Consider the following 27,746-nt stretch of genomic DNA (forward strand, 5'->3'; position numbering starts at 1 on the left):
AGGTCCTACTGAACTTTCTTTCTGAGAAGTTCCAAGAGAAGAGGACATTTCTCTGGTAAGTGAACACTATTTTGCTTTGTGCTTTGGGAACTTAAAGATTGGGGTTTAAAGGAGGAATTGTAGGTTAGTGTTAGGCAAAATAAAAATATAAAAAGCAAATTTTATCAACTAATCTCCATAGTCTTTTCCACTTAGTTTTAAAAACTTTGTACCACAGTATTAACAGATAGAATCTAGCAGGCACTGCAGGATCTAGTTTAGTCTTCCCACCCCTAGGACAAATCTTCATTTATAGTCAGTTATTGTAATTAGGGTAACAGGCAAGAAGTGCTCTTACAGAGTTTTAAATACATTTCATTATCATCTAAGAAGGAAACACTAAATAAATCATACAATATACTATATAAACTAAAAGACACTTTTATATTAGGCTAATATCCTTAATACTGTAGCAAGTTTTAAATTATTGAAAAACTCAAAAACACTAAGATGGAGTCAGCAGTCCAGCAGTGAAAGGGGTGCTATCCAGTTTTTTTGCATTGAGTGTCACATATATGATTATCTCCCAGTTGGTGTGTGCCCAGTGTGTGTCCGATGCAAAGAGCTCCTAGCTCTCAGAGAACATGTTCGTTCTCTTCAGGCTAGAGTAGCAGACTTGGTGGAGCTGAGGGAGACAGAGAGGTACATAGAGGAGACCTACAGGAATCTTGTAGAGAAGTCCCACCTCCAGTCTGGTAGTCCCTGTGCTACCTTGGAGGAAGGAGGTCTCCTAGAAGGAGAGCATTACCCTGGTGAAGTAGGAAGTACTCCTGTAGCCAGGACCTGCCCACCAGGGGATGTACTATCCTCTCGCACCGAGAATATGTCTCCAAGTGCTGCCCAGGAGGGAAAGGTTAGGACAGCTGTTGTAGTTGGTGATTCGATCATTAGGCATATAGATAGCTGGGTGGCTGGTGGACGTGAGGATCACCTGGTAACTTGCCTGCCTGGTGCGAAGGTGGCGGACCTCACACGTCACCTAGATAGGATTTTAGATAGTGCTGGGGAGGAGCCGGCTGTCTTGGTACATGTGGGTACCAATGACCTAGGAAAATTTGGGAGAGAGGTTCTGGAAGCCAAATTTAGGCTTTTAGGTAGAAAGCTCAAATCCAGATCCTCTAGGGTAGCATTTTCTGAAATGCTACCCGTTCCACGTGCAGGGCCCAAGAGACAGGCAGAGCTCCGGAGTTTCAATGCGTGGATGAGATGATGGTGCAGGGAGGAGGGTTTTAGACTTTTTGGAGATTGTAAGCTCTTTGAGCAGGGACTGTCTTTCTTCTATGTTTGTGCAGCGCTGCGTACACCTTGTAGCGCTATAGAAATGCTAAATAGTAGTAGTAGTAGTAGTAGTAGTAGTAGTTTTTGGAGAAATCATGCAGCAGCATATTAAGTTCTGTTTGTACATTTAACACTGAGATTCTCAATTCCACTGTTGGGCAGTCTGTGAACCACCAGTGTACTCCCGTAGCTGCCTATGCAAAACTCTAATTCATCTTACCATATCCCTTCTCCTCCTCACTTTCTAGATGGACTGCATCATTCTCAGTGTATTTCACCCAGTGGGCCCACGAAAACAACAGAAAACCATCATCCCCATACAAATAAAGTGGGAATTTCTCTGCCCTCCACTCCCAGAGAATTTGAATAGGTCCAGCAATATCAATGTGTGATGTGAGACCTCAACTGGGCTGATCTGTAGTTTCTGAACATCACTGACATTCATCAAGGCCTCACAGGAGACCAACAGTCAATACAGGTCCATGTGTTATGAGCCCTAAAGAGATGTATATAGGTGCATTCTCCTGGATGCCCACATGCCAAACAGATCATAACCTTCACAGATACTGAGCAGCATAAACTACTGCTGATTTGCACCTCCCTGATCACTAGAAGACCTGTCCAGGGTGTCCCTCAGATCACAACTGAAATCTCCCAACAATGATGGAAGACATCATGGAGGAGATACAGAGGGGCATAATTGAAAGGGCTGCCCAAGTTTTCTTGAGGACGTCCTCGCAGGACGTCCCAGCGAAGGGGCGGGGATTACCTGTATTATCGAAACAAGATGGGCGTCCATCTTTTGGTTCGATAATACGCTCGCGTACGCCCAAATCGCAAAATTTAGGTTGACCTTAGAGATAGTCATCCCCGATTTTCAGCGATAATGGAAACCTAGGACGCCCATCTCAGAAACTACCAAATCCAAGCCATTTGGTCGTGGGAGGAGCCAGCATTCGTAGTGCACTGGTCCCCCTGACATGCCAGGACACCAACCGGGCACCCTAGGGGGCACTGCAGTGGATTTCATAAATTGCTCCCAGGTGCATAGCTCCCTTAACTTGTGTGCTGAGCCCCCCAACCGCCCCCCCAAACCCACTCCCCACAACTGTACGCCACTACCATAGCCCTAAGGGGTGAAGGGGGACACCTACATGTGGGTACAGTGGGTTTCTGGTGGGTTTTGAAGGGCTCACATTTACCACCACAAATGTAACAGGTAGGGGAGGATGGACCTGGTCTGCCTGCCTGAAGTGCAGTGCACCCACTAAAACTGCTCCAAGGACCTGCATACTTCTGTCATGGAGCTGGGTATGACATTTGAGGCTGGCAACAAATATTTAAAAAGTTTTTTTTTAGGGTGAGAGGGGGTTGGTGACTACTGGGGGAGTAAGGGGAGGTCATCCCCGATTCCCTTCGGTGGTCATCTGGTCAGTTCGGGCACCATTTTGAGGCTTGGTTGTAACAAAAAATGGACCAAGTAAAGTCGGCCAAGTGCTCGTCAGGGACACCCTTCTTTTTTCCATTATCGGCCGAGGACGCCCAAGTGTTAGGCACGTCCCAGTCCCGCCTTCGCTATGCTTCTGACACGCTACTACTACTACTACTACTATTTAGCATTTCTGTAGCGCTACAAGGCGTACGCAGTGCTGCACAAACATAGAAGAAAGACAGTCCCTGCTCAAAGCTTAAATAAAGTAAGCAAATCAAATCAATTAATGTGAACGGGAAGGAAGAGAGGAGGGTAGGTGGAGGCGAGTGGTTACAAGTGGTTACAAGTCAAAAGCAATGTTAAAGAGGTGGGCTTTCAGTCTAGATTTAAAGGTGACCAAGGATGGGGCAAGACATAGGGGCTCAGGAAGTTTATTCCAGGCATAGGGTGCAGCGAGACAGAAGGCGCGAAGTCGGGAGTTGGCAGTAGTGGAGAAGGGAACAGATAAGAAGGATTTATCCATGGAGCGGAGTGCACGGGAAGGGGTGTAGGGAAGGACGGGTGTGGAGAGATACTGGGGAGCAGCAGAGTGAGTACATTTATAGGTTAGTAGAAGAAGTTTGAACAGGATGCGAAAACGGATAGGGAGCCAGTGAAGGATCTTGAGGAGAGGGGTGGTATGAGTAAAGCGACCCTGGCGGAAGATGAGACGGACAGCAGAGTTTTGAACCGACTGGAGAGGGGAGAGGTGACTAAGTGGGAGGCCAGCAAGAAGCAGATTGCAGTAGTCTAAATGAGAGGTGACAAGGGTGTGGATGAGGGTTTTGGTAGAGTGCTCGGAAAGAAAGGGGCGGATTTTACGGATGTTGTAAAGAAAGAAACGAAAGGTCTTGGCAATCTGCTGGATATGAGCAGAGAAGGAGAGAGAAGAGTCAAAGATGACCCCAAGGTTTCGAGCTGAGGAGACAGGGAGAATGAGCCATCAACAGAAATAGAAAACGGGGGGGGGGGGGGGGGGGGGGGAGGTGGGTTTGGGGGGGGGAAATGAGAAGCTCAGTTTTGGTCATATTTAATTTCAGGTGGCATTGAGACATCCAGACAGCAATGTCAGACAAGCACGCTGAAACTTTGGTTTGGATGCAAGGTGAGATATCAGGGGTAGAAAGGTAGATTTGGGAGTCATCAGCATAGAGATGGTAGGAAAAGCCATGGGATGAGATTAATGAACCAAGGGAACCAAGATAGAAAAGAGGAGGGGACCAAGAACAGAACCCTGAGGTATGCCGACAGGCAGAGGGTTAGAAGTAGAAGAGGATCCACCAGAGTGAACACTGAAGGTGCGGAGGGAGAGGTAGGAAGAGAACCAGGAAAGGACAGAGCCCTGGAATCCAAGTGAGGACAGGGTATCGAGAAGTATGCTGTGATCGACAGTGTCAAAAGCAGCGGAAAGATCAAGAAGAATGAGGATGGAATATTGACCTCTGGATTTAGCCAGTAATAGGTCATTGGAGACTTTAGTAAGCACAGTTTCGGTTGAGTGGAGAGGGTGAAAACCAGATTGTAGTGGGCCAAGAATAGCATGTGAGGAGAGAAAATCAAGGCAGCGGCGGTGAACAGCACGCTCAAGTAATTTGGAGAGAAAAGGAAGGAGGGAGATGGGTCGGTAATTAGAGGGACAAGTAGGGTCAAGTGAAGGCTTCTTAAGGAGAGGTGTGACCACAGCATGTTTAAAGGCAGCAGGGACAGTTGCAGTGGAAAGTGAGAGGTTGAGAATGTGACACATAAAAGGAATAAGAGCAGGAGAGATGGCATTAAGAAGGTGGGTGGGAATGGGATCAGAGGAACAGGTGGTACATTTTGAGGAAGAAAGGAGAAGTGTAGTTTCCTCAATAGTAACTTCAGGAAAGGAGGAAAGGGAATGAGGGGAAGGAGAGAGAGGGGAACGGACTAGTGGAGGGAGAGGTGGTGAGGTAGAGAAAGCAAGGTTTATCTTTTGAACCTTGTTGTGAAAGAATTCAGCAAGGGTCTGAGGAGATAATGAAGGGGGAGTTGGGGGAGGGGGCACCTTGAGGAGAGAGTTCAATGTGGTGAAGAGAAGTCGAGGATTAGAGCCAAGAGAGTTGGTCAGTTGGATATAATAATCCTGTTTGGCACGTAAAAGAGCAGATTGGAAGGAGGTCAGCATGAACTTAAAGTGTAAGAAATCAGCAAGGGCCCGAGATTTCCACCAGAGGTGTTCGGCGGAGCAGGTACAGGAACGTAGGTAGCGGATATTAGAAGTCAGCCAAGGTTGGGGTTTTGTACGCCTTACAGGGCGGGTCATCAAAGGTGCAAGAGTGTCTAAGGCAGAGGATAGAGTATTGTTGTAAGAAGAAACAGCCTCGTTGACAGACGTGGATGGTGCCACAGTAGAGAGGAGGTTTGAAACATGGGAGGATAGAGATGAAGGGTCAATATCGTGAAGATTCCTAGATAAATTAGATAAGATAGGATGGGACTGGGAGGGAGGAGATTTAAGTGTGAAAGTTATAAGATGGTGATCAGAGGAGGGAAGATCAGAGTCAAGGAAACTAGAGGGTGAACAGTTGGAGGAGAAGATGAGATCAAGACAGTGACCATTTTGATGAGTGGGGGAGGTGGAGCATAGTTGGAGATTAAAGGAGGACGTTAAAGCGAGTAACTTGGAAATATAAGAGTTGGAAGGATCATTAGCAGGAATATTAAAGTCACCAAGGATGAGAGAGGGGGAGGAAGGATCATGGAAGAAGGCAAGCCAGGCGTCAAAGTCACTGAGAAAGGATGAAAGGGACTTATCAGGGAGACGATAAATGACCGCTATTCGAAGAGGCAGAGGAGAGAAAAGGCGGATAGAGTGGACTTCAAAGGAGGAAAAACAGTGAGATTGAGGTGGAAGAAGGGGTTGAAATCTGGAGGAGGGAGAGAGAAGTAGTCCAACACCGCCCCCACGGCCAGCAGGGCGAGGAGTATGTGAAAATAGATAACCGCCATGGCACAGGGCTGCGACTGAAGCAGAGTCATCAGGGCAGAGCCAGGTTTCTGTTATGGCGAGCAGATGGAGGTAACGCAAGATAAAGAGGTCCTGGATATAGGCGAGTTTGTTACAGATAGAGCGGGCATTCCATAGGGCGCAAGAGAAGGGCAGAGAAGAGGAGGGGAGTAGAGAAATAGAGATGAGGTTATAGAGGTCGTGGTGAGATCTGTAGAGTTGGGATAATAGTTGGTGAGGGGGGCCAGGATTGGGATTGATGTCACCGGCTGAGAGTAAGAGAAGGAGTAAAAGAGACTTTGGTTGTCCCCGCGACGGAAAGCAGTTGAGGACACCCAAAATCGGCTTTCAGTTATGCCGATTTGGGCGACCCTGGGAGAAGGACACCCATCTCCCAATTTGTGTCGAAAGATGGGTGCCCTTCTCTTTCGAAAATAAGCCTGACAGTGTACCAGCCCTTCATAAAACTGCAGATGATAGCTATTTGGGCAGTAGATATTTCCCAAGGCCACCCATTTGCCCATCAGTCTCCTGATTATAAACACATACCTCCGAATTCTATAAATGCAGCTTTAAATTGCACACACAATTTTGGGTGCATGCCCAATTTGCAAGTGCAATTTAATTGACTAATGAGCCATTTAGCACTGATAATTGGGCCCTAACAATCAATTATCGGTGCTAATTGGCTTTAATTAAAATTTACACACATAAATTTAGGTGCCGAGATCTTATGTGTGGGTCCAAAAGGGGGCATGGCTATGGGAGGGTCATTGATGGATCAGGGGTGTTCTTTTAATTTATGCACATTGTTATAGAATAAAGGGGATCTGCACCTAATTTAGGAGCAGGTATTTACACCAGGGTTTTATTGGAAATTGGGTTGAGAAATGCATTTAAATTATTGAATTGTATTTGACCCTGGTAGGAGGTGGGGTGTGGTGGTGGGGGGGGGGGGGGGGGGGGGGCTCAAAAGCAAAAGTTGGTCCAGGGCACCACAACCTCTTGAGCTGGTCCTTCATAACTTATTTTTGGGTTGTATAAAACAACAGTTAAGGAAGCTTCAAACTATACAGAACATTTCTTTGCGATTAATTTTTTAAACTGTCAGAAAATGAATATTAATTTTTTGTATGCCATTTGCAAAGACATGAAATGATTGAGATTAATGGATAGCCTATTTGCATGTCAAGCTGCTAGATTAAGTAAGGAGATTTCTCATATTCTGGAAGCATCTCCAATTTATACAATTTTTAGTAAGAATCTCATAACATTTTAGATGGAGCTATTCCACCGTACATGTTGGATAACTTTCAGTTTACATCTTCACTTAGATCCCGAAGAACCATCAACAATTCTTCTTTTAGTTACCCTTCAGCCAAAGGTTGTGGGAGATTGAAAATTCATGAACTGTTGTTAGTTTATCAAGCCCTTAAATGTTGGCAAGGATTCTCAGTATGTTTTACTCAATCTGACTCCTATGTTTTATTTAGGATGAATCTTAAAACTTATCTTTTCAAGAACTTTGTTTTGTTTAACAGAGTTATTTGGTTTTTTTATGATTTGAGCGTTGTAATTCTTGGGAGATTGTCCTGGTTTCTTAGAGGAAATTATGAACTGCTTAGAACTTTGCGGTTATAGGAGTATACAAGTGCCATTGTTATGTTAACATTCTTTTTAAAAAATTTGTATTATATAATAAACTGCAAAATATTGCTGTTTGGATTTATGTAGTTCCTGGGTTATGTCCCGGTTCTCTTACATTGTAATCTGCTTAGATCTGCAAGCTGACAGCAGACTATAAATTCTGAATTATTATTATTAATATTATCATCATTATTACTACTATCCATATAAGAAGGGATGGGGATTCAGGTGGGGTGAAGTTAGGCCACAAAATCTGCATAGCAGCAATATTCAGCTGCTACATGGATAATTTATATGCTTAGTTTGGGCTTGCTGAATAGAAGAGCTTTACTAAATGGATAGTGCCAGCATGGTGACTGCACTATCCATATGTTCAGCTAGTAGTGCTGCTAAATATACATATTAATTTAAGTGCCCGTGCCAGCTCCTAAATTAATGTGGTCACTGCACCAGTTGGAAATCTGGCCTAGTGTTTCAAAAAAGAAAATTACACACCCAGAGGCAGCAAATAGTAAATCAACAATATCCAAAGAATTAATCAGTTTGCTAATATCCAATAACTAAGATGCACAGCAACCGAATAACTGATTATTATTTATTTTGCGAACCCTTTTAAAATTCACCAGGATCTAACAACCTGTTCCAGCACTTTAGTGTTACCACTGAGAATGCTTTCTCATGGTGCCTTGCCAAGGTCATTTCCTTTATCTGTGGTATCCTTACAAGATCCTTCTGCTGAAGACAATGGAAAAGGTGGCACAGCTTAGCTATTGAATGTATCTGGTTCTTTAAGTCACCTCCATGCATTCTTCCTGTGTATCATTACTTCATAGGTGTTCCTGCATCAAGCGATTCTGCAGTCTATTTCCGTGTTGCATGGGTCTATGTGTTTTCTCTGCATTAGATGAAGTTTTTTACATGTTACTAATTCTCTGCTTTCAGACTCAGAAGAGGCTTCCAATGAGGATACCGTGGAGAGGATAGTGAAGTGCATCATTCAGAATGAAGGTAGACAAACCTAAGAACAGGATGTATCCTTATCAAAGTTTGTTCCAAATTAGACATATCTTCCAATTTTCTATGTGCAATTTCAAGAAAACTTTGCATACTGAATTTTTCTTTTCTTGTTAGCAAATGCAGAGGCCTTGAAGCAGATGCTGGGGGACAATGAAAGGGAGGTGGCTGCTGTACCGAGGTGAGGAATAAACAGACTTGCTTCAATTTCATCATGCTCCTTCCCAGTTATCAAAATTCTTACAATTCACTAGCATTATAAAAGAAAATTTATATCTTCTTCTATAGAGCCCGAAATCCAAGTTCGGGATTTGGCCAAAAATGCAAGTATATTTTTGACTGAAACTGAACCCCCCTGCCCTTGCCTCCCCCCCCCCCCCCCCCCATGATCACTCTCCACTCCACACCTCCCCCCTGTGATCACTCTCCACCCAGTGCCTCCACTCTCCACCAAGCACACCCCCACCCTCCCACTACCCACCACCTGCAGGCCCCACCCTGGGCCTACATTTAAACCTTCTGGTGGTCTAGTGGGCCTTCAGGGCAAGAGCGATCCCCAGTCACTTAATATTGTTTCTGACCGACCATTTTTGAAGTGGACTGGAAAGGGGCCTTCCGAGAGTGGAGTTGAGGAGTTGAGGAGTTGCTGGCAGCTATGTGGTGGTAGTATTATTCAGTGCCAGTGCTTGCATAGCTAAGCGATCACATAGGACTGCACAAATAATAGCCCTAACTTTGGCCTTTAAGCTATGTGGGTGCTGGCACTGAATATCAGCCAGCACCTGTACATCTGTCAGTGGAGCCTTCCGTCTCTCACACTTTCCTCCCTCTCTCCCATCCTTCCCCCAATTCCAATCCCTCCCTGATTTTGTCCCCCATATATTGAAGGTTGATCTCTAGTGGGAGTATCTTGAGACTACCACTAGAGTCATGACCACCATTTTAGAGCAGCAGCTGCTAGGATAAGGAGCAAATTATCCTTTGGACCACCAGAGAGTTAAAGGTAGGCCTGAGTGGAGCCTACTTAAACATGGGAGGTTTGGAATTGGGGAAGAGAGAGCAGAATCAGTGGGTATTGGTATTGGTGGAGGGGTTGTGGCAGGAAGGATCGGATGGAATCAGGGTCAGTTCCATTGTTGGTGGTGAGATCCTGGGGTATGGGGGGATTTTGGTATTGGTGGCAAAGCCCCGTGGGGGGGGGGGGGGGGGGGGGGGAGAATCAGAATTGAGGGGCAAGGGATGACATCCTTGCATGTGTGTCCTGGCTGTCCCACAGAAGTGTCTTATTCAGGTCCCAGATGAATATTGGCCAGGACCCACATACATCTGAGTGGCAAACTCTTGGCCAGTCAGCCATGAATATTCAATGCTAGTGCCTGGACATGGCTTGGCACTGAATTTCTAACCGGACCAGACATGGCTTGGCACTGAATTTCTGACCATTGAGGACTGATGATTATACTTTTGGAATTCCTTTTCTAACTACTTTTGAAAGATTTTAATATGATGGTCCAAAAATCTTTCTGATGAAGGTGTACAGTGCCATTTTAGAAAAATCATAGATGTTGGCATATAGGCATTTTACGCAAAATATCTAGAGCCTGTGATGTATTTTACATACCCAAGACTAAGCCTAGAAGCCTAATGTGAAATCAGCATATCTCCATTCCCTGGCCAAGGCTTCCTAAAGGCATTCAAAAATGTATAGCACATAAACGGTGATGTCTCAAAATGTGGTAATGGAAAACAACTGAAAATAAAATGTACTCAAGGGTTCCCTTGAAGCTTGACTAGCTCACACCATCATGTCCTGCAGGGGGGACAAATATTTTTATGTTTATTTAGATTTGCTAGACCACTCTAACTGCCTGAACAGAGCAGAGCAGTGTATAGAGTAAAAACATAAAGACAAGAAAAGAAACTCCAAAAATTTGATAGGAAATGGTACAATCATGCAAAAGAAGGTACAAGAGCACACATTCCTCAATTAAATACAGAGAAAACCAAAACCTGACTGAACTGACAGCAACTTTGAGTACATAGCCTCTGTGAGGTCCCCATTGCATCACTGATGTTTATTCAGAGCCTTTAGGGGCAAACATCTAGCATTGCCTATGGTGGCAGTATAAGGTGTATAGTGTATGTGTGTATGTGTGTGTGTGTGTGTGTGTGATGAAATGCCTAGCCACCCACCTGGGGTTACCCCGTGACCACTTAGAGGGTCTATCCCCAGCACAGCTCAGGTCTGTCTGCACCTGCCACTTGTGCTCTACACTAGCACCCTCCTCCCACCGACTGGGTCACAACCGCCTCTGGGCATGTCTGCTGCTCTCAAATTATTCCCAGTGATTTCTAGGTTACTGGAGCCACACTCCCAGTGGTCCCCCAGTTCCCAGAATGCACTCACAGGCCCATTACATCTCTCCACCAACCCACTAGTTTCAGGGTGATATGGTGTGGTATGTACAGATTTCACTCCACAGTGTGTCCACAGATTTTGGATCATCTCAGATATAAACTGTGTCTTTTGGTCTGAGAGAATTTCTTATGGATTTCCTACCCAGGAAAATATTTCTAGCAGGGCAGTGGCAATTTTCTTTGATTCTATGGAGGATAAAGCTACCTCTTCAGGATATCTGGTAGCAAAGTCCACCACTGTCAATATATATCTTTTCCCAGTCTGGCTAGAGGCCCCACTATATCCACAGCTATTCTCTCAAAGGACTCACTGATAATGGGTAAAGGTTTCAGGGGAACTTGGGGGTGATCTTGGGTCCTACCCACTCTTTGGCACTCATCACAGGTTCGACAATAGTCAGCTACGGCTTGAGATATTCCCGGCCAATAGAAGTTCTATGTCACTCTGGTGCGTGTGTGTGTGTCACCTCCTGATATCCTGCTAGTGGAATGCCGTGTGCAATCTGTAAGTTGTTATTTGTATGCCCTGGGCACTATAAGCTGCTTGTCTGCTCTCCAGGGCCTGTTAGGATCAACAAGATCAGTTTCTCTTCACAACAAGCCCCCTTTCCATAAGATACGATCTTTACAAGTCTCACTGATTGGTTGACCAGCCCTCTGCCTCAGGGTTTCCAGGTCAGGGTCAGAGCACTGTGCTTCCTGAAAAGCATGTCTCTATCCTATATCAGTATCCATATCTGGAAGGGTCTCTGCTGGTGACTCTGACAAATCAGGGTCATAAGTCTGATCAATAGGTGTGTTAGTCAAGTCAGGCTGTTCCATACTCATGGTCCCAGTCACCTCTGGAACTGATGCTGCTGGAAGCACTGGAGCGCTTTCTCCTGTTACTTGGTCAGCTGGTTCCACCTGGACTGGCTCAGGATCTGGAACTGGAGAGGTGATCTCTGCTACCTACATAAGTACATAAGTACATAAGTAATGCCATACTGGGAAAAGACCAAGGGTCCATCGAGCCCAGCATCCTGTCCACGACAGCGGCCAATCCAGGCCAAGGGCACCTGGCAAGCTTCCCAAACGTACAAACATTCTATACATGTTATTCCTGGAATTTTGGATTTTTCCAAGTCCGTTTAGTAGCGGTTTATGGACTTGTCCTTTAGGAAACCGTCCAACCCCTTTTTAAACTCTGCTAAGCTAACCGCCTTCACCACTTTCTCCGGCAATGAATTCCAGAGTTTAATTACACGTTGGGTGAAGAAAAATTTTCTCCGATTTGTTTTAAATTTACTACACTGTAGTTTCATCGCATGCCCCCTAGTCCTAGTATTTTTGGAAAGCGTGAACAGACGCTTCACATCCACCTGTTCCACTCCACTCATTATTTTATATACCTCTATCATGTCTCCCCTCAGCCGTCTCTTCTCCAAGCTGAAGAGCCCTAGCCTCCTTAGTCTTTCTTCATAGGGAAGTCGTCCCATCCCCGCTATCATTTTAGTCGCCCTTCGCTGCACCTTTTCCAATTCTACTATATCTTTCTTGAGATGCGGCGACCAGAATTGAACACAATACTCAAGGTGCGGTCGCACCATGGAGCGATACAACGGCATTATAACATCCTCACACCTGTTTTCCATACCTTTCCTAATAATACCCAACATTCTATTCGCTTTCTTAGCCGCAGCAGCACACTGAGCAGAAGGTTTCAGTGTGTTATCGACGACGACACCCAGATCCCTTTCTTGGTCCGTAACTCCTAACGTGGAACCTTGCATGACGTAGCTATAATTCGGGTTCTTTTTTCCCACATGCATCACCTTGCACTTGCTCACATTAAACATCATCTGCCATTTAGCCGCCCAGTCTCCCAGTCTCGTAAGGTCCTCTTGTAATTTTTCACAATCCTGTCGCGAGTTAACGACTTTGAATAACTTTGTGTCATCAGCAAATGTAATTACCTCGCTAGTTACTCCCATCTCTAAATCATTTATAAATATATTAAAAAGCAGCGGTCCTAGCACGGACCCCTGAGGAACACCACTAACTACCCTTCTCCATTGTGAATACTGCCCATTTAACCCCACTCTCTGTTTCCTATCCTTCAACCAGTTTTTAATCCACAATAGGACATTTCCTCCTATCCCATGACCCTCCAATTTCCTCTGTAGCCTTTCATGAGGTACCTTGTCAAACGCCTTTTGAAAATCCAGATACACAATATCAACCGACTCCCCTTTGTCCACATGTTTGTTCACTCCTTCAAAGAATTGAAGTAAATTGGTCAGGCAAGATTTCCCCACACAAAAGCCATGCTGACTTGGTCTCAGTAATCCATGTCCTCGGATGTGCTCTGTAATTTTGTTTTTAATAATAGCCTCTACCATTTTCCCAGGCACCGACGTCAGACTCACCGGTCTATAATTTCCCGGATCTCCCCTGGAGCCTTTTTTAAAAATGGGCGTTACATTGGCCACCCTCCAATCTTCCGGTACCACGCTCGATTTTAAGGATAAGTTGCATATCACTAGCAGTAGCTCCGCAAGTTCGTTTTTCAGTTCTATCAGTACTCTAGGATGAATACCATCCGGTCCAGGAGATTTGCTACTCTTCAGTTTGCCGAACTGCCCCATTACGTCCTCCAGGTTTACAGTGAAGTCAGTAAGTTTCTCCGACTCGTCCGCTTGAAATACCATTTCCGACACCGGTATCCCACCCAAATCTTCCTCGGTGAAGACCGAAGCAAAGAATTCATTCATACCTCTGCTTGTTGGGCCACCTGGGCCTGACTACGGGTCCCCATAGCGGAAATCTGACTCCACTATCAAGGGTAATGTTCATTGGACCCATTTCGGTTCCACACAACATTGGTACCAGAATGTTTTTCATTATTTCTACTTCTCTATATCCAGGAATATTTGAGCAATGGGTACAGTCTCTCTGGATCCATTGGCTAACACTACCTCCGCAGTGCACCCTGGAAGAATTGCATCTTCCGGCACTAGCTCTGGTTGTAACAAAGTCATACTAGAGCCAGTGTCCACAAGCCTAGCCATCTGGGTCTGATTCACAGTTACTGGGGTGAAGTGTTGTGGAAACCTATCTGCTTCATTGAATGATCAATGGCCAGTAACTTTTTGTGCTGCAGCAATTGCTTGGGCCTCCTTCGTGAAACTGGAACCACCTATGAAAGTCACCAGCCTTGGTGCAGAAACTGGAATGCTGTTAAGTGCAGGCTTGGGATTATCTGGGCAATAAGCTTTGAAATGTCCTGTGCACCCACACTGGTAACAAGGACGTTCATGCCTAAAGTCTTTAGGTTTTTGGGGAGCACTGGAGGGTTTGCTGACAGTCTCTGAGGTTGCAGGAATATTTGGTTTAGGGCCCTGGCTGCCCTTAGATCCCTGCTGCTGTGGATAAGGACAGCTTCTCTTTGCGAACCACGGACTATTAGCCATAAAGATGTTAGCCAACTCAGCTGCCTTCTCTGGAGTACGGGACTGATGATGTAGAACGTGTTCCCTCACCTCTGGATGACCACTCTGAAGAAACTGCTCCAGGACCATCAGGTTTTGGCAGTCCTCCAGGGTTTTAAACTCAGCTCCACTGAGCCACTGCTGATGCTGAATCACAAACTCGCTGTGTCATCTGCCCCCTTTTGCAAAGTCCGGAACTTTAGTCTGTAGGCCTCGGGGGTAATAGCATTATGGTTCAACAAAGCTTTACTCACCTCCTCAAACTGGGAGCATGTCTCCAAAGACAGTCCTTTGAATGCCTCAAATGCTCTGTCAGTGAGCTTTCCTCCCAGATAGCGTACCCAGTCTTTCTGAGGAATATCATTGAGGCGGCAAATTTTTTCAAAGGCAGTTAGATATCCATCTATGTCACCTCTGGTATCTTCATACTGCACAAACAAGTTGGGCCCGATCCAGGCTGTACACTGGAGAGCCTCCTCCTGTCACACTACCTGTCACACTAATTAAGGCAGTTTTACAGGCTTCAAACATGCTGTTCTTTCACAGTGTGCAAAACATTTAGCACTGCAAAACATTGGGATGGAAGATGTTTATTTGGATTTTATTCACATCTTTTACACCAGTAGTTCAACCTGAGTTTTACATTCAGATACACTAGATACTAAGTTTACTGACATACCCCAAATCACAGGGAACAGCAGCAGTGGAAGCTCAACTGGGCATCTGTAAATATCAAGCCTAATGCTCTAATCACTAACCTACTTCTCCACGCCAGTCTATGTTGCAAAATGTTTAGCAATGCTCTGGGTTACAAAACATTTTGACCTGCTCTGTGTGTATGTATGTATCTTGTTCTGCTTCTGTGAAGTGCTAAATAAGGTAAAAAATAAAAAGAAGAAGAAGAAAGCAGAGTGTAAAATGTTTTGCATTGCTCCGAGGGGAATTTGAACCAGGCACCCATGCAGTCAAGCCCGCTGCTTTAACCACTAAGGTACTCCTCCACTCAACTCTGAAATACAAAATGCTTTGCACTGCTCTGAGGTATGAGCAAAATATAGCTAAATAAAAACTTTGCACCCCAGGGCAATGCAAAACATTTAGTGCTGCTCAGAGCTGCAATGTTTTAAACCTCAAAGCAGTGCTAAATATTTTGCACCTCAGAGCTGCAAATATTTTGAACCTTGAAACAGTGCTAAATACTTGGCACCCCAAGGCAGTGCTAAATGCTTTGGGGTGCAAAACATTTACAAATGCAAAACATTTTGCACTGCTCCGAGGTGCAAAATGTTTAGCACTGCTTTGAGGTTTAAAACATTGCACTCTGAGCAGTACTAAATGTTTTGCATTGGCCTAGGATGCAAAGTTGTTATTTAGTTTTATTTTACTCATACCTTTTTCAGTAGTAGATCAAAATGAGTTACATTCAGGTAACACTAGGTATTTCTTTCATAATCTGACACAATAGAAGGTTAACTAATATGTTCAGCATCACAAAGAGCAGCAGTAGGATTTAAACTGAGGACCTCTGGCTAGTAATCCCAGTGCTCTAACCATTAAGGTACTCTTCTTTTCCATATTGCAGTGGCGTTCCTGGGGGGGGGGGGGGCGGTGGGTGCGGTCCGCCCCGGGTGCACGCCGCTGGGGGGGTGCCACGTGCACCTGTCCTCCGTTCGTTCCATGCTTCTTCTCTGCCCCGGAACAGGTGAAGAAGCATGGAACGAATGGAGGACAGGCGTGCGCAGCACCCCGCCAGCGGCGTGCACCCGGGGGGGTTCCTTCGCGGGGGGGGGGGGGTGTCCTTTTGCGGGGGGGGGGGGGGTTTGCGCTGCATCTGGGGGGGGCGCTGCACTCTGGGGGGTGGGGCGCATCGGCGATCCGCCCCGGGTGTCAGCCCCCCTAGGAACGCCACTGCCATACTGCACTGGAAAATGTTTTGCCGTTCTTTGGGATGCGAAATGTATTGCACCTGGGAGCAGGGCAAAATGTATTGCACCTCAGAAGAGAATAAAATGTTTTGCAATTCTGGGTTGAGTGGAGGAATAGCTTAACAGTTAGAACACCAGGCACTATCCTGGGATATATGGTTCAAATCCCCCTCAGAGCAGAACAAAATATTTAGCCGTGGACTTTTTTTTGTTTTTGTTTTTAACCATTGTTTATCCAGCACTGCACAGAAAATGAACAAGGTACATACACCATTAGCAAATACATAAAGGGCATCAAATCACAAAAAGCAATTTAAATAAAAAGAATGTCGTACTACCCAAATTTTCCATAACCAACTCTGGCTGACATATCAGTACTGAGGCAGAGAAGCTGCTGGCTTTAAAATGGCAGGCATAGATGTTTTGCAATCCTAAACATTTAGAGCTGCCAGCATTTTCAGAAATTCGGATGTTCCAAATAGTAATGTTTACAGCTCTCCCACCTAGTTTTTAAAAAAGGCATATGTAAACATCATGCTTGCCATTTTACAGTCTCTGGTAGAGGCTGCATGGGAAGGTTTGTACTGGGTCCAAAGCAGCAGTTGTCTAACTGTTTTGGACAGGTTGAGAACCAGACAGGTTCATAGATGGGACCCATCGCATCCCAGAGGGGGAGGGGAAAAAGACGGGTGAGAGGCAAGAGGCATTTGGCATGGCACAGGAAGGCAGGGGAGGTAGCAGGTACAGAGATGGAGGGGCCTCAGACAGACCTGGGTGGACAGAAATGGCAGTCAGGCTCACAGACTCTCAGCTCTCTCACAGTCAGCACCAATGCAAACAGTCACAATAATATGCTGCAGTGGCACTTATTTATGATTTAAAGGTAGATTAATTTCCAATGTTCATCTGGCATTGTACATACATCAGTGTGCTATCCAGAATTGGGAATAGATATTGCTGACAATGCACCATCCCTGACACTCCTCTGTCCTGCCTCTGACATGCTTCCGCTGGCCCTATACATTTTAGTGGTGTAAACATTTTGTCCTGCCCTTTTGAAAAATACTGCTGTATATGTTTTGGCCACAAAAACTTATAAGTGCTTAGATTGAGACATTTAAAGTGCGAATAGCACTTGTGCAATGACCACCTTAGTAATTGATAGTCAGGTGTGTTTGGTTGCTGTTATAGAATTTACTTGATCTTGAGACCTTTATTGGTTTGATGCCCTAATAAACAGACATAAAATAAACATCTTTTTAGACATTCCACATAGGTGCCAGGTTCTAAACTGGTTGGTATTTATTCACTTCATGTAGAAAGGATCCATAAATGAGCATATTAGAAAAAAGCCAAGGACCTAACCATTGTTGTCTTCTCACAGCCTTTGTCCCCACCGTGGCAGCCAGGATGCTGGTCCTCCACACCACCACACAGTCCACTTGGGATCAACACTTGCTCCCTGTATTCACTGCAAGAAGAAGAGTCGATTGCACCGTATGGGCAGATCCAAAGAGGGTAAAGGCAGGCCACAGCCCGGAGAGGTCACCGTCTTTTCAGTTGGGAGGTAATTCCTTTAATGAAGGAATTTCCTTGGTAGTTGCACACATGGCAAAATGCTAACCATTAAAACAACTTCTTTCAAAATATGAAGTTGCACAAGCCTTCACTAACCTTATAGTTTCTCAGAAGGAGCAGAGATGAAAGGAAATCAGCAGTGGATAAAGTGGCCAGTCCAAAAGTGTAGATATCACTACTGTGAAACAGTTATTGTGTGGTCATTTCAGGACCAGCATTAGGGGGTGGCAAACAGAGAAATTGCCCTGGGCTTCCATGCCACAGGGAGCCCCAAGTTTGCCTCAAGCTGAAAGAGGAATAGCCTGCAGGTAAGTTGTGGGGGCCCCCTCTCCAGTTGCTGTCCCGGGCCCCTGAATGTTTAACACCATTGCTGGGTCATTCACAAGGTTGTAACTGTTGTTTCTCTGAGGCACTTCATACATGATCAAGATAGAGCTGGCAGAGTGTGTGTGTTTCATGGAGAATAATGAACTTGCGAGCACTGATGATAACAAGAGTCACAGATGGGCTCAGTTTTAGAGAAGGTTTCCTTTCTAACAGTTGGCCACCATTGGGACTTGCCACATTCTGGCAATAACCCTAGGCTAAAAGGAAAAATAAAAACAAAGTTCAAAACAAAACAGCAGAAAACCTAATAATTCTCAGATTGTTTGAGAGGAGTCATTAGTGTGGCACCAGTGATTTACAAGTGGATCATGAGATAAGTCATCCTGTGAAAATTAAGAATGCAGAGCAAAATTAATTATTAATATTTGTTTTTGCTACAATGAAGCATTTAGTGGTAGTGAAAAGTTCTGGATTCACAGCACTGGAAAACAAAGTCCTCCATTTATCCACACAGCTGGTACAGCATTGACAGAGTTGGGCAGGCTTCCCCACCTTGCCTTCCCAATGTTCCTACATTCCAGATTTTGAAGGCACTGGGCACATGAGAGGGTATTAGATCTGGATCCGGACTGAATATATCTGGATAATATATCTGCCGGCAAACAGAACTTGCTTTAGAATTCAAGCCTAGGTAACTATGCTTGCATGTGGTTGCAGGAAAGGTCAGACATTGATTTGTATTGCACTGTACGAGAATTTGATGAGGTGATATTCACCTTTTAACAAAAGAACACTCCAGTTCCCAGGAAATAGTATTTTCCATTGTAGAACTTATGGGGTAAGCCAATGTAGGTCATGGGAAGATAATGACAGTGATGCTTCCTACTACAAATGTGGTTTTTTTAAAGCATGTCCATGTCAGTATGTCACATATGCACATCCATCTCTCATGTATTTTAGAACAGGCTGTATGTCAGCACAGCTGCTTATGTCCAGTATGAACAACCATTTTACAAACGGAAACATCCAAACTATGAATGGAGCAAAACAAGGGACATGGACATCATTGTGGCAGCACAGGAACATCTATGTTATAAAATGGCCACAGATATCCATGTAGAGAAGAGGAGTAGCATAATGGTTAAAGTTGTGGATTGAGAACCAGGGGATCCCAGATCTAATCCTACTTCAGCTGTTTGTGATTTATTTTTTTAACTTCTGAGTTTTCCCAGAAACATATGTTCCTATGGGCGACTTAGCGTTTAGCGCGTGCTAATCATTAGCGAGCACTAAAAATGCTAGTGCGGCTTAGTAAACCGAGCCCTAAGCTTGGTGGCCAAATTAAGCCACCAAAATAGCTGGTTAGAGGTTAGTGCAGCGGACTTTGATCCTGGAGAACTGGGTTCAATTCCCACTGCAGCTCCTTGTGACTCTGGGCAAGTCACTTAACCCTCCATTGTCCCAGGTACAAATAAGTACCTGTATATATTATGTAAACCGCTTTGAATGTAGTTGCAAAAAAAAAAAAACACAGAAAGGTGGTATATCAAGTTCCATTCCCTTCCCCTATCCCTATATATCACCTGCAAGTGTGAATGCTACTGAAACAGTGTATAGCAGGTGAGGGCTCACAATTAAAAAAAAAAAGTCACAAACAGCCAAAGTGGAATTTGAACCAGGGTTCTCTGTTTCTCAGCCCTGTTGCATTAACCATTAGGCTATTCCTCAAAATCCATATAGAAGTCTATTAAGAAATTAATTTTAAAACAATTTTAGTACCATATTCACCATGAACATCAACAGATTCTGAAGCTGTCACAGAATCCACTATCCCTTGCCAGCATTTGGGGGGGGGGGGGGGGGGAGGGAGGGGGACAGCAACCACTGGGGGGATTAAGGAGTTGACTTACCTTAATCTTTCTAATGGAGAGCTGCTTAATCAGAGCACCTTTCTGTAACCTAGATATGCTGAGTACCAGGTCTAATTAACAACGTCCATCTTTTTGGACACAGATGTCCTTTCCCCTTCTGAAATCAGAGTTGGATGTCCATATTTTGTCCTGCCCTAGTTCCTCTCAAAAGACCTCCAGACCACGTCCCCTTCCCATAAGGATATACTGCATCTACTCTAAAGACTGATATGCTACAAAAAGTTCAGGAAAATCTTTGAAAACTTATCTTTTTAAGACATTTGTGGAAGAAGATTAATGTGATGTACTGCCTGTGGAATTTGGGTGCTATATTTTGAACTGTTCCTAGGAATACCTAGCTTCTTAACATTGTAAGCCATGCAAAACCCTAATGGGCCTGTGCGGGATATAAGATCTTATTATACTGTATGACTACATGCTGGTTTTCAGACGTCCAAAACACAAATAAAGCTTCTAAAATAAGGACCTAAATTACTTTGGCAGTTTTTTTTCCTTCTGGTTTCTGTAACCTCTGCGAGAACAAGGAGCTCAATGGGTTAGCTTCATTTTTCAGTTCAAGTTCTAAGCCCACTGTTTTCTGCCACCAGGTTTCGAGTCACTCACATAGGGAAGAGACCAAGCTTTCAGGATTCACATGATGATCCACCTTCTGACGGTAGCAGTAAGCACAATATTGCAGACCAGGCACATGAAGGGAAAAAAACTGAAGCAACTCCAAAGGGATGCAGGAAAAATGGACCAGTTCAACAGGAACATCCTAAGCATGGAACACCGCCAAACAGCACCCAGAAAAAAGGGCTAAAAGGAAGAAAATCCAGCAAGGGCCATCTCCTCCAAGATGGTGCACAGAATGCAGATGTGTCTAGCGTTAAAGATGAGGAATTTCAGGTGTCAGTTACAAAAGAGAATGAAATTCAAGAAGGATCCGTAAAACTGTATATGAACAAACAATATAGGAGAAACAGTTTCCCCACATCTGGCACTAGGGGAAGGAGGAACTATAGAAATGACTGAAATAGAAGAGCACAATGATTCCAAAGTGACTTTAGACAGAAAGCAGGACACTGAAAAAAACATCTAGATTCATCAGGTAGGTAGTTATTTATTATTTTCCATGGTTCCCCTACTTGAAGGCCCTAAAAATCAGGGGCAGTGAAACACCTTTTTGGTTGGAGGGGCCAAACAAACTAATCTCCAGCCCTTTTCCCAAGCTCTCTTATTGATAATGCTGTGTTGGGAAAAATATTGGTCTGACCATGGTCCCAGTGGTCCAAACCACTCCACTGCTTTTGTTGCAAATAATAAGGCCTTTTCTACAAGGATAGTTCAACAATTAGAGGTACATTTGAAACAGGAGCAGCCAATGCAGCCCAGAATGTGCACCCAGCTTTGCTCTAGTTGTAATACAGATTACAGCCACATAAGCATATGTGGTGTTTGCTAAAACTGGAGTTGACAATGGCATAGCAAGGTGGCAAATTTTGGGAACACATGAGCCCATAGGGGGTGGTCATAATATTTTACCTCTGCCTCCCCTTCCCTCTCCCTCTCCCCTCCCATCCCCCTCCCTCTCCCTCTCCCCCTCCCCTCCTCCAGTCTACTCCCCTTCCTCCATCTCTTCCTCCCCTTCCTTCCCCACTGACAATCTGGCATCTCTCCCCATCTCTCAACCCTTCCCCCTTTTAAAACTTTTCTTCAGTTCTTGAGGTCACCGGCAGTGAGCAGCGGTTCACATACACTTTTTGCACTGGCCCTAGAGCCTTCCCTCTGATGCAACTTCCTGTTTCTGCCTAGGTGGGACTGTGCTAGTGTGAAGAAAAGGTTTAAAAAGGTAGGGGGGGGGGGGGGAACGAGTCTTTAGCTAGCAGGGCTTGAGGATTCCCTCCAGTACAGCATGGGTGCACTGCTGCTTGGTGGGCCTGAGCCCAAATTAAGTGGGCCTGTGCCCACCCATGGCTATGCCACTGTCAACTATACTGGACTATGATTCCTACTTTTGGTCTATATTGTAAGATGAAACAAAGGTGATATTATTTTATGGGCCAGGTGTATAAAGATTTTTTTCCCCCTATGGACACAAAAAAGGAGAAATCTATTAGTCCATTGGGCACTGTGTTTAATTGTTGCCAAAATTTGATGTATAATGTTGTAAAGATCACAAGTGAGCAGACATAATAGACCTCATTTTCCCACCTTGTGAGCCGTTCAAAGACGACATTGTTTAGAACAGAATTTAACTTGATGAGAACTATTAATATCTAAGCCAGTGGGAAAAATATGGACTTTAATGAGGATTGACTTGGAACAGGAATGGGATTAAACTGGGTGGATCAAAATGGTCCTTTTCTGCTTACATTTTCTCTGTTTCTCAACCATATTAATATGAACCAAAGCCTAAGATAGCATAGAACTGGTAATGCAGCCAAAATATTTTCTCATTGCTACATCACCCTCAGAAAACAACAGTTTCCTTACACAGCCATCGTCTTAATACTGCAGCTTGGGAGGAGCTTAGCCAAAATAAACTGCTACTTAAGCTACATGAGTTTATTTTTTTATGAAGCTGGATATTATAGTAAATATTTATTTAAGAAGGACAATGTCTTTATTGAAATAAAGCCTTATCGACTGATGGAGTTGAGCAAATCATGAGATGAATTCTCATGTGAAATGAGTCGCTACAGAGGTCTAAAAAATATATTGTTAGTTCTTAAATGCCTTTTTGAACTTTGGCACATATTTTCATGCTGGAATTCAATTTATTCATGTAGTAACTTCCCCTCCGTGATAATATATCTTTCTTGACCTTTTTTAAGTTTTACTACATCCTTTGGCAACAAGTTCCAAAGCTTAACTTGAAACTTAAACTTGAATTAAAAAAAAAAAACAACCCTTTGCTAGACACTAGTTTACAGAACATCTCCAAAACATTAAAAACAAACTACACCTTTGAAATAATAATAATTCTTAGTGCAGATTTTTCCATTAACCTATCTACGAAGGCACCTCATAAACCTCAAGTACACCACTTTACAAACTGTTCCAACAGAGCACAGGAGAAAGGAGGATAGCAGGGCCATCCTTTGTAGCAAGCAAGGTTATAACAGTTACATTAACCGTAGCCACAGGTCTCCCGGTACCTATTATTTCTTATTCCCCATTACTTCAGATGGCACTGGTGCCAAGCACTGAATACTCTGATGATGTGAAGCAACCTCCTTTCCAAACTCTCTCAGATCTTGGAAGTATTCAGAGTATCTGCAGGTGATAATAGCATATAATCAGTTCTCCTGAGAAATGAGGATGAGACTAAGGGGTCCTTTTACAAAGGCGCACTGAAAAATGGCTTGTGGTACTGTAGGCGCGGGTTTTGGGCACGCGCAGATTCATTTTTCAGCGCACCTGCAAAAAAGCCTTTTTTTCCGAAAATGGACATGTGGCAAAATCAAAATTGCCACGCACCCATTTTGGGTCTGAGACCTTACCGCCAGCCATAGACCTAGTGGTAAAGAATTTGGGCGGTAATGACCTACGCGCGTCAAATGCCACTTGTGTCCACTACGCACACCAGAAAATAAAAAATTGAAATTACCGCAAGGGCCACATGGTAACTGGGCGGTAACTTCAATTTGGCACATGTTGAGCGTGCATAGGAGCCTACACAGCTTAGTAAAAGAGGCCCTTAGAGATTAGAGTTTCAATTAATAAAAACTTTAACTGTCTCTGGCACCCCAAAGATATTACCAGTGCCAAATAAAAATTCACTGGTTAATTTCTTTGGACTCTTCATGGGAAAGGAGGAGAACATAATTTTTGGATTCTGCATCTGGAACACACAGGTCTTCCAGGGAAATACTGAGTATTCTTTTTGAGTGTTTGCAGCATAGTCATAAAATCAGCTTCTGGTTGTCAAAAGGCCCGAATTCCAGAAAGACAAACTGCCAGCAAAGATCAAGGTTTTCTGAGTAGATTAGGCCTTTGTTGAGCTGCCCTTTCTCATAGGGTCTAGTCCAGTGGTTCCCAAACCTGGTCCTGGAGGCACCCCAGCCAGTCAGGTTTTCAGGATATCCACAATGAATATTCATGAGAGGGATTTGCATGCAGTGAAGGCAGTGCATGCAAATCTCTCTCATAAACATTCATTGTGGATATCCTGAAAACCTGACTGGCTGGGGTGTCTCCAGGACCAGGTTTGGGAACCACTGGTCTAGTCATTTTTCTGGCAGAAAACCCTTGTACTTCTCTGCTCACTATAGTTGATTGAGGTCTACTTTGTGTTTTATTTCCTCCCACAGGGACACAAAGCAAGACCCCCACGGCAATTACGATTCTCCAACAATGGTGATGGAAACTTCATTTTCTGCAGATTTACTCATTGCTCATCATCCCCTATATATGAGAAGCTCCAGGGATCCCACAAGCTGTCATTCAGAAAGGATCATCCTTTCACCCCCTTATTCCGTGGTCACAGCAATACAACTTTTCCTCATATAGACTAGCACTTGCCTTGAATGATTCTGAAAATCCTCAGTTTTACTGATGCCTTATTCACTCTTTTTCAAACTGTCAACAAGAAGAAAGAAATAAGAGCTGGTTTCACTCTCTGGACTGCAGCAGTACAAATGGCTTTTGCTAATGGTTAATGGCGTTTGGAAAGGTAGGATCTGCCTGAATTTGCAGATGAGGCTTCCAGTGTAAAAAATGTTCTATTTCTGCTCTATATTAAGCAATTACAGTTTCCCCTCCTTTTATGTATATAAAATACAATTAAAATATATCCATGCTATTAAACCAATCTCTTTAGGTTTTGTTGGATATTAGGTTATTTAGCTACCAGGATCATCCATGTTGAAATTGTGGTCCTAGTACTTAAAGCTTCTTATCTGGGTAACAGCATTTGCAAAACAGACAAGCAATACTGACTGGGACCATACACAGATTATCTGGGTAATACTGCTGAAAATCACTACAGACTGCCCCAGCGCTATCAAAATAGTGTTTCCTTTCCTAGCTCCATTGTAATTCTTTTCATGTTATCAACTTCTTATTTAACACTCTATGTAAACTGCTCAATAGATGTTTCTCCTAAGCGATATATCAAGATTAATAATAAACTTGGAAATTTGGGGCATTCTAGGGGGCAGCACTGGGACTTATCCAGAGACCAGCAACATTCAGCACCCGTATCCAGATATATTAAGATGATCTAGATTCATATCCAGATAATGGTGCAGACATGGCCAATTTCCAGATGTTAACAGGTGCACAATCTCTGAATATTCAACTCTAAATGCTATGGCTAGTGTTTAAAAGAAACACTGACCACAGAGTTTAAATATTGCCACTTGTATGTATTAGAGACAACCAAGAGTTATTTGGTGGGTCTTTTACTAAAGCTTAGCTCTAGTTATCTGCAGCAGAGCCCATAGGAATAAAATGGGCCCTGCTGCAAATAACTTGAGCTAAGCTTTAGTAAAAGGCCCTCTTGATTAGCAGAGTCATCCTTTGAAGTTAAATGCATGTGCTTTCCTACCAGCTTTCTGAACATCGGGCTTTGAGGCTCTGAGGATCATACGTCTTTCAGGGGTGTAGCCAGACAACAGATTTTGGGTGGGCCTAGGCAAGAAGTGGGTGGGCACCGAGTGTTCTCCCCTTCACCAACCACCAAAAAAAAAATCTCAGCTGGCAGGAAAATGCTTCTTTCCACCTTAGCAGTCTGCAGCAGGCACGCGCTGAAAACTGAGCATGCGCAGGTGCTGGAATCGTGGAGAATAGTGTTTTCATTATCATCAGGGGGAAGTCTTCAGCTGGCAGAGCTTGGGATCCCCACCTGCTACCACTATACGTGTGCTACTGTTGGGTGGGCCTGATCCCTAATTGGGTGGGCCCCGGCCCACCCAGGCCCACCTGTGGCTACGCCACTGACGTCTTTCCTAACTTCCTCTGAACCCTGGCACGCAGCAGCTTTATTAATTACAGTGAAATAAGAAGACCTTAATTTAAACAATAACAATGTCAACATGTGCGAAGTTAAAACTCCCTACTGGAGGTAACACGCACAGATATATTTACTACAATATCACAACACTACCTTAGTGATGGGCTACTGTGACAGTTTTACACTCTGAACCTGAGAATGAATGTGCCTCAGAAGATCTCTTCTGCCCTCTTTTTCCAGTATGTTTTAAAGGGACTACAAGCACTCCATATTTTTCTGTGCTTGAGAACTTTAAGCTCTTCCATTAGAAGCCTCTCATGGTATCTGTCTGCTCCTGGCATGGGATGAACAGGTGAGACCACTGATTATGCAGCAATTAGGCATCAGTGAGTAAATATGAAATGGTTCTAGGTCAGTTCCCACCTGTACAGTTCCCACCCACCAATTCCCATCTGGACAATTCCCACTGAACCAATTCCCTCCACATCAGGGAGGACAATTCCCACCCATAACCCAAAAAACACACCAGGACAAATAATCTACCTCCCTTTTCTCTTCCACATCATTTGGGGGGGGGGGGGCAGTACACACTCAAAGCCCCCCCCCCCACACATTATCTTTTACACATGCCTTTCTCCTTCCAGACATGTTCATGTGGGGGAGGGGGCAATCCCCCAACACCCCCCCCAAACTAGGTTTCAACCTAATTCATGTTTAATCTGGGATCTAAATGTCATAAATAAGTAAATAAAGAAATAGATAAAAACAAAGTGTAGTTCATGTGGGGGAGGGGCAATGCTCTATGTACATCCATATGCTGCTCTAACCTTCACCATGACTTATGGGACCTGATACAAGAAAGAAGCTACAGGCTAGGTAGGGTGAGAAATGTCCGGGGGGGGGGGGGGGGAGTCGGTGGGAATTGTCTACTTAAGTGGGAATTGTCTTGGGGCGGGGGGGGGGGGGGATTGTCCTGTGGGAAAATTGGTGGGTGGGAACTGTCCAGTGGGAACTCTCCAGGTGCAAACTCGTCTGATAACCTATGAAATGTATTTTCAGTAGGTAATTATACTTGAGCATTAAGGCTTTCAGGAGAGAGTTTGCTCATTATACCCTCTTCAAGAAAATCTTTTCTACTAAACCTGGCAAATGCCCCATAGGAACCCACATCAACAGCTTAGTGAGGATACCAGGCACTTTTTGAACTGTTGACACTGAGACAAGTATTTTCACTCATGAACTTTGCAGCAATTTTTAAAGAGAGTTTCTGATATAGAGATGTGGAAACATTATTATTATTATTATCCAGACGTTGGCAGGCAAAAGGAATTGTGATAAAGTTTCTAATTGTAAAGGATCTCTGTAACAATGTGGTTGCAGATTTCAGGGAATTCTCGGAGCTTGAGGTATTTTAGATTATTGCTCAACCTGAGCAATTGCAGAGACGCTTTCAAGAGCAGACGAAGAAGGGCAACCTTCGAAAGCTAATCAAGAAATGTATTAAGTTATGTTCAATAAAAAAGGTATCATCTTATTTTCTTTTCCATGTTTTACTTTGTTTTATTTCTATTGATTACCTTTAAAAGTGGACTAACACGGCTACCACACCTCTCTACTCAAGAGCAGAAGAGAAAATGCAAAGGCCAAAAATTTAAATGTTAACTGGTGGGGGCAAACTCCAGTCTTTACAATCAACTACCCCACGTAAAACCTATGAACCCTTTCTGGCAGATATTCAGCTG

General features: G+C 44.1%; 1 protein-coding gene across 1 annotated transcript in view; it reads left to right on the forward strand.

The window, feature by feature from the left end:
• RELL2 (RELT like 2) overlaps nucleotides 1-24,796 on the forward strand; it is a 42,421-nt gene extending 17,625 nt beyond the window's left edge. The window contains 6 exon segments of the mRNA XM_030212773.1: nucleotides 8,346-8,411; nucleotides 8,535-8,598; nucleotides 17,615-17,797; nucleotides 20,654-21,032; nucleotides 21,034-21,156; nucleotides 24,362-24,796. Of these exon segments, the coding sequence (XP_030068633.1) occupies nucleotides 8,346-8,411; nucleotides 8,535-8,598; nucleotides 17,615-17,797; nucleotides 20,654-21,032; nucleotides 21,034-21,147 (806 nt within the window). The 3' untranslated portion in view covers nucleotides 21,148-21,156; nucleotides 24,362-24,796.
• The last annotated feature ends 2,950 nt before the right edge of the window (nucleotides 24,797-27,746 follow it).

The sequence above is a fragment of the Microcaecilia unicolor genome, chromosome 8, assembly GCF_901765095.1.
Source record: "Microcaecilia unicolor chromosome 8, aMicUni1.1, whole genome shotgun sequence".
In the NCBI taxonomy this organism is placed as follows: Eukaryota; Metazoa; Chordata; class Amphibia; order Gymnophiona; family Siphonopidae; genus Microcaecilia; species Microcaecilia unicolor.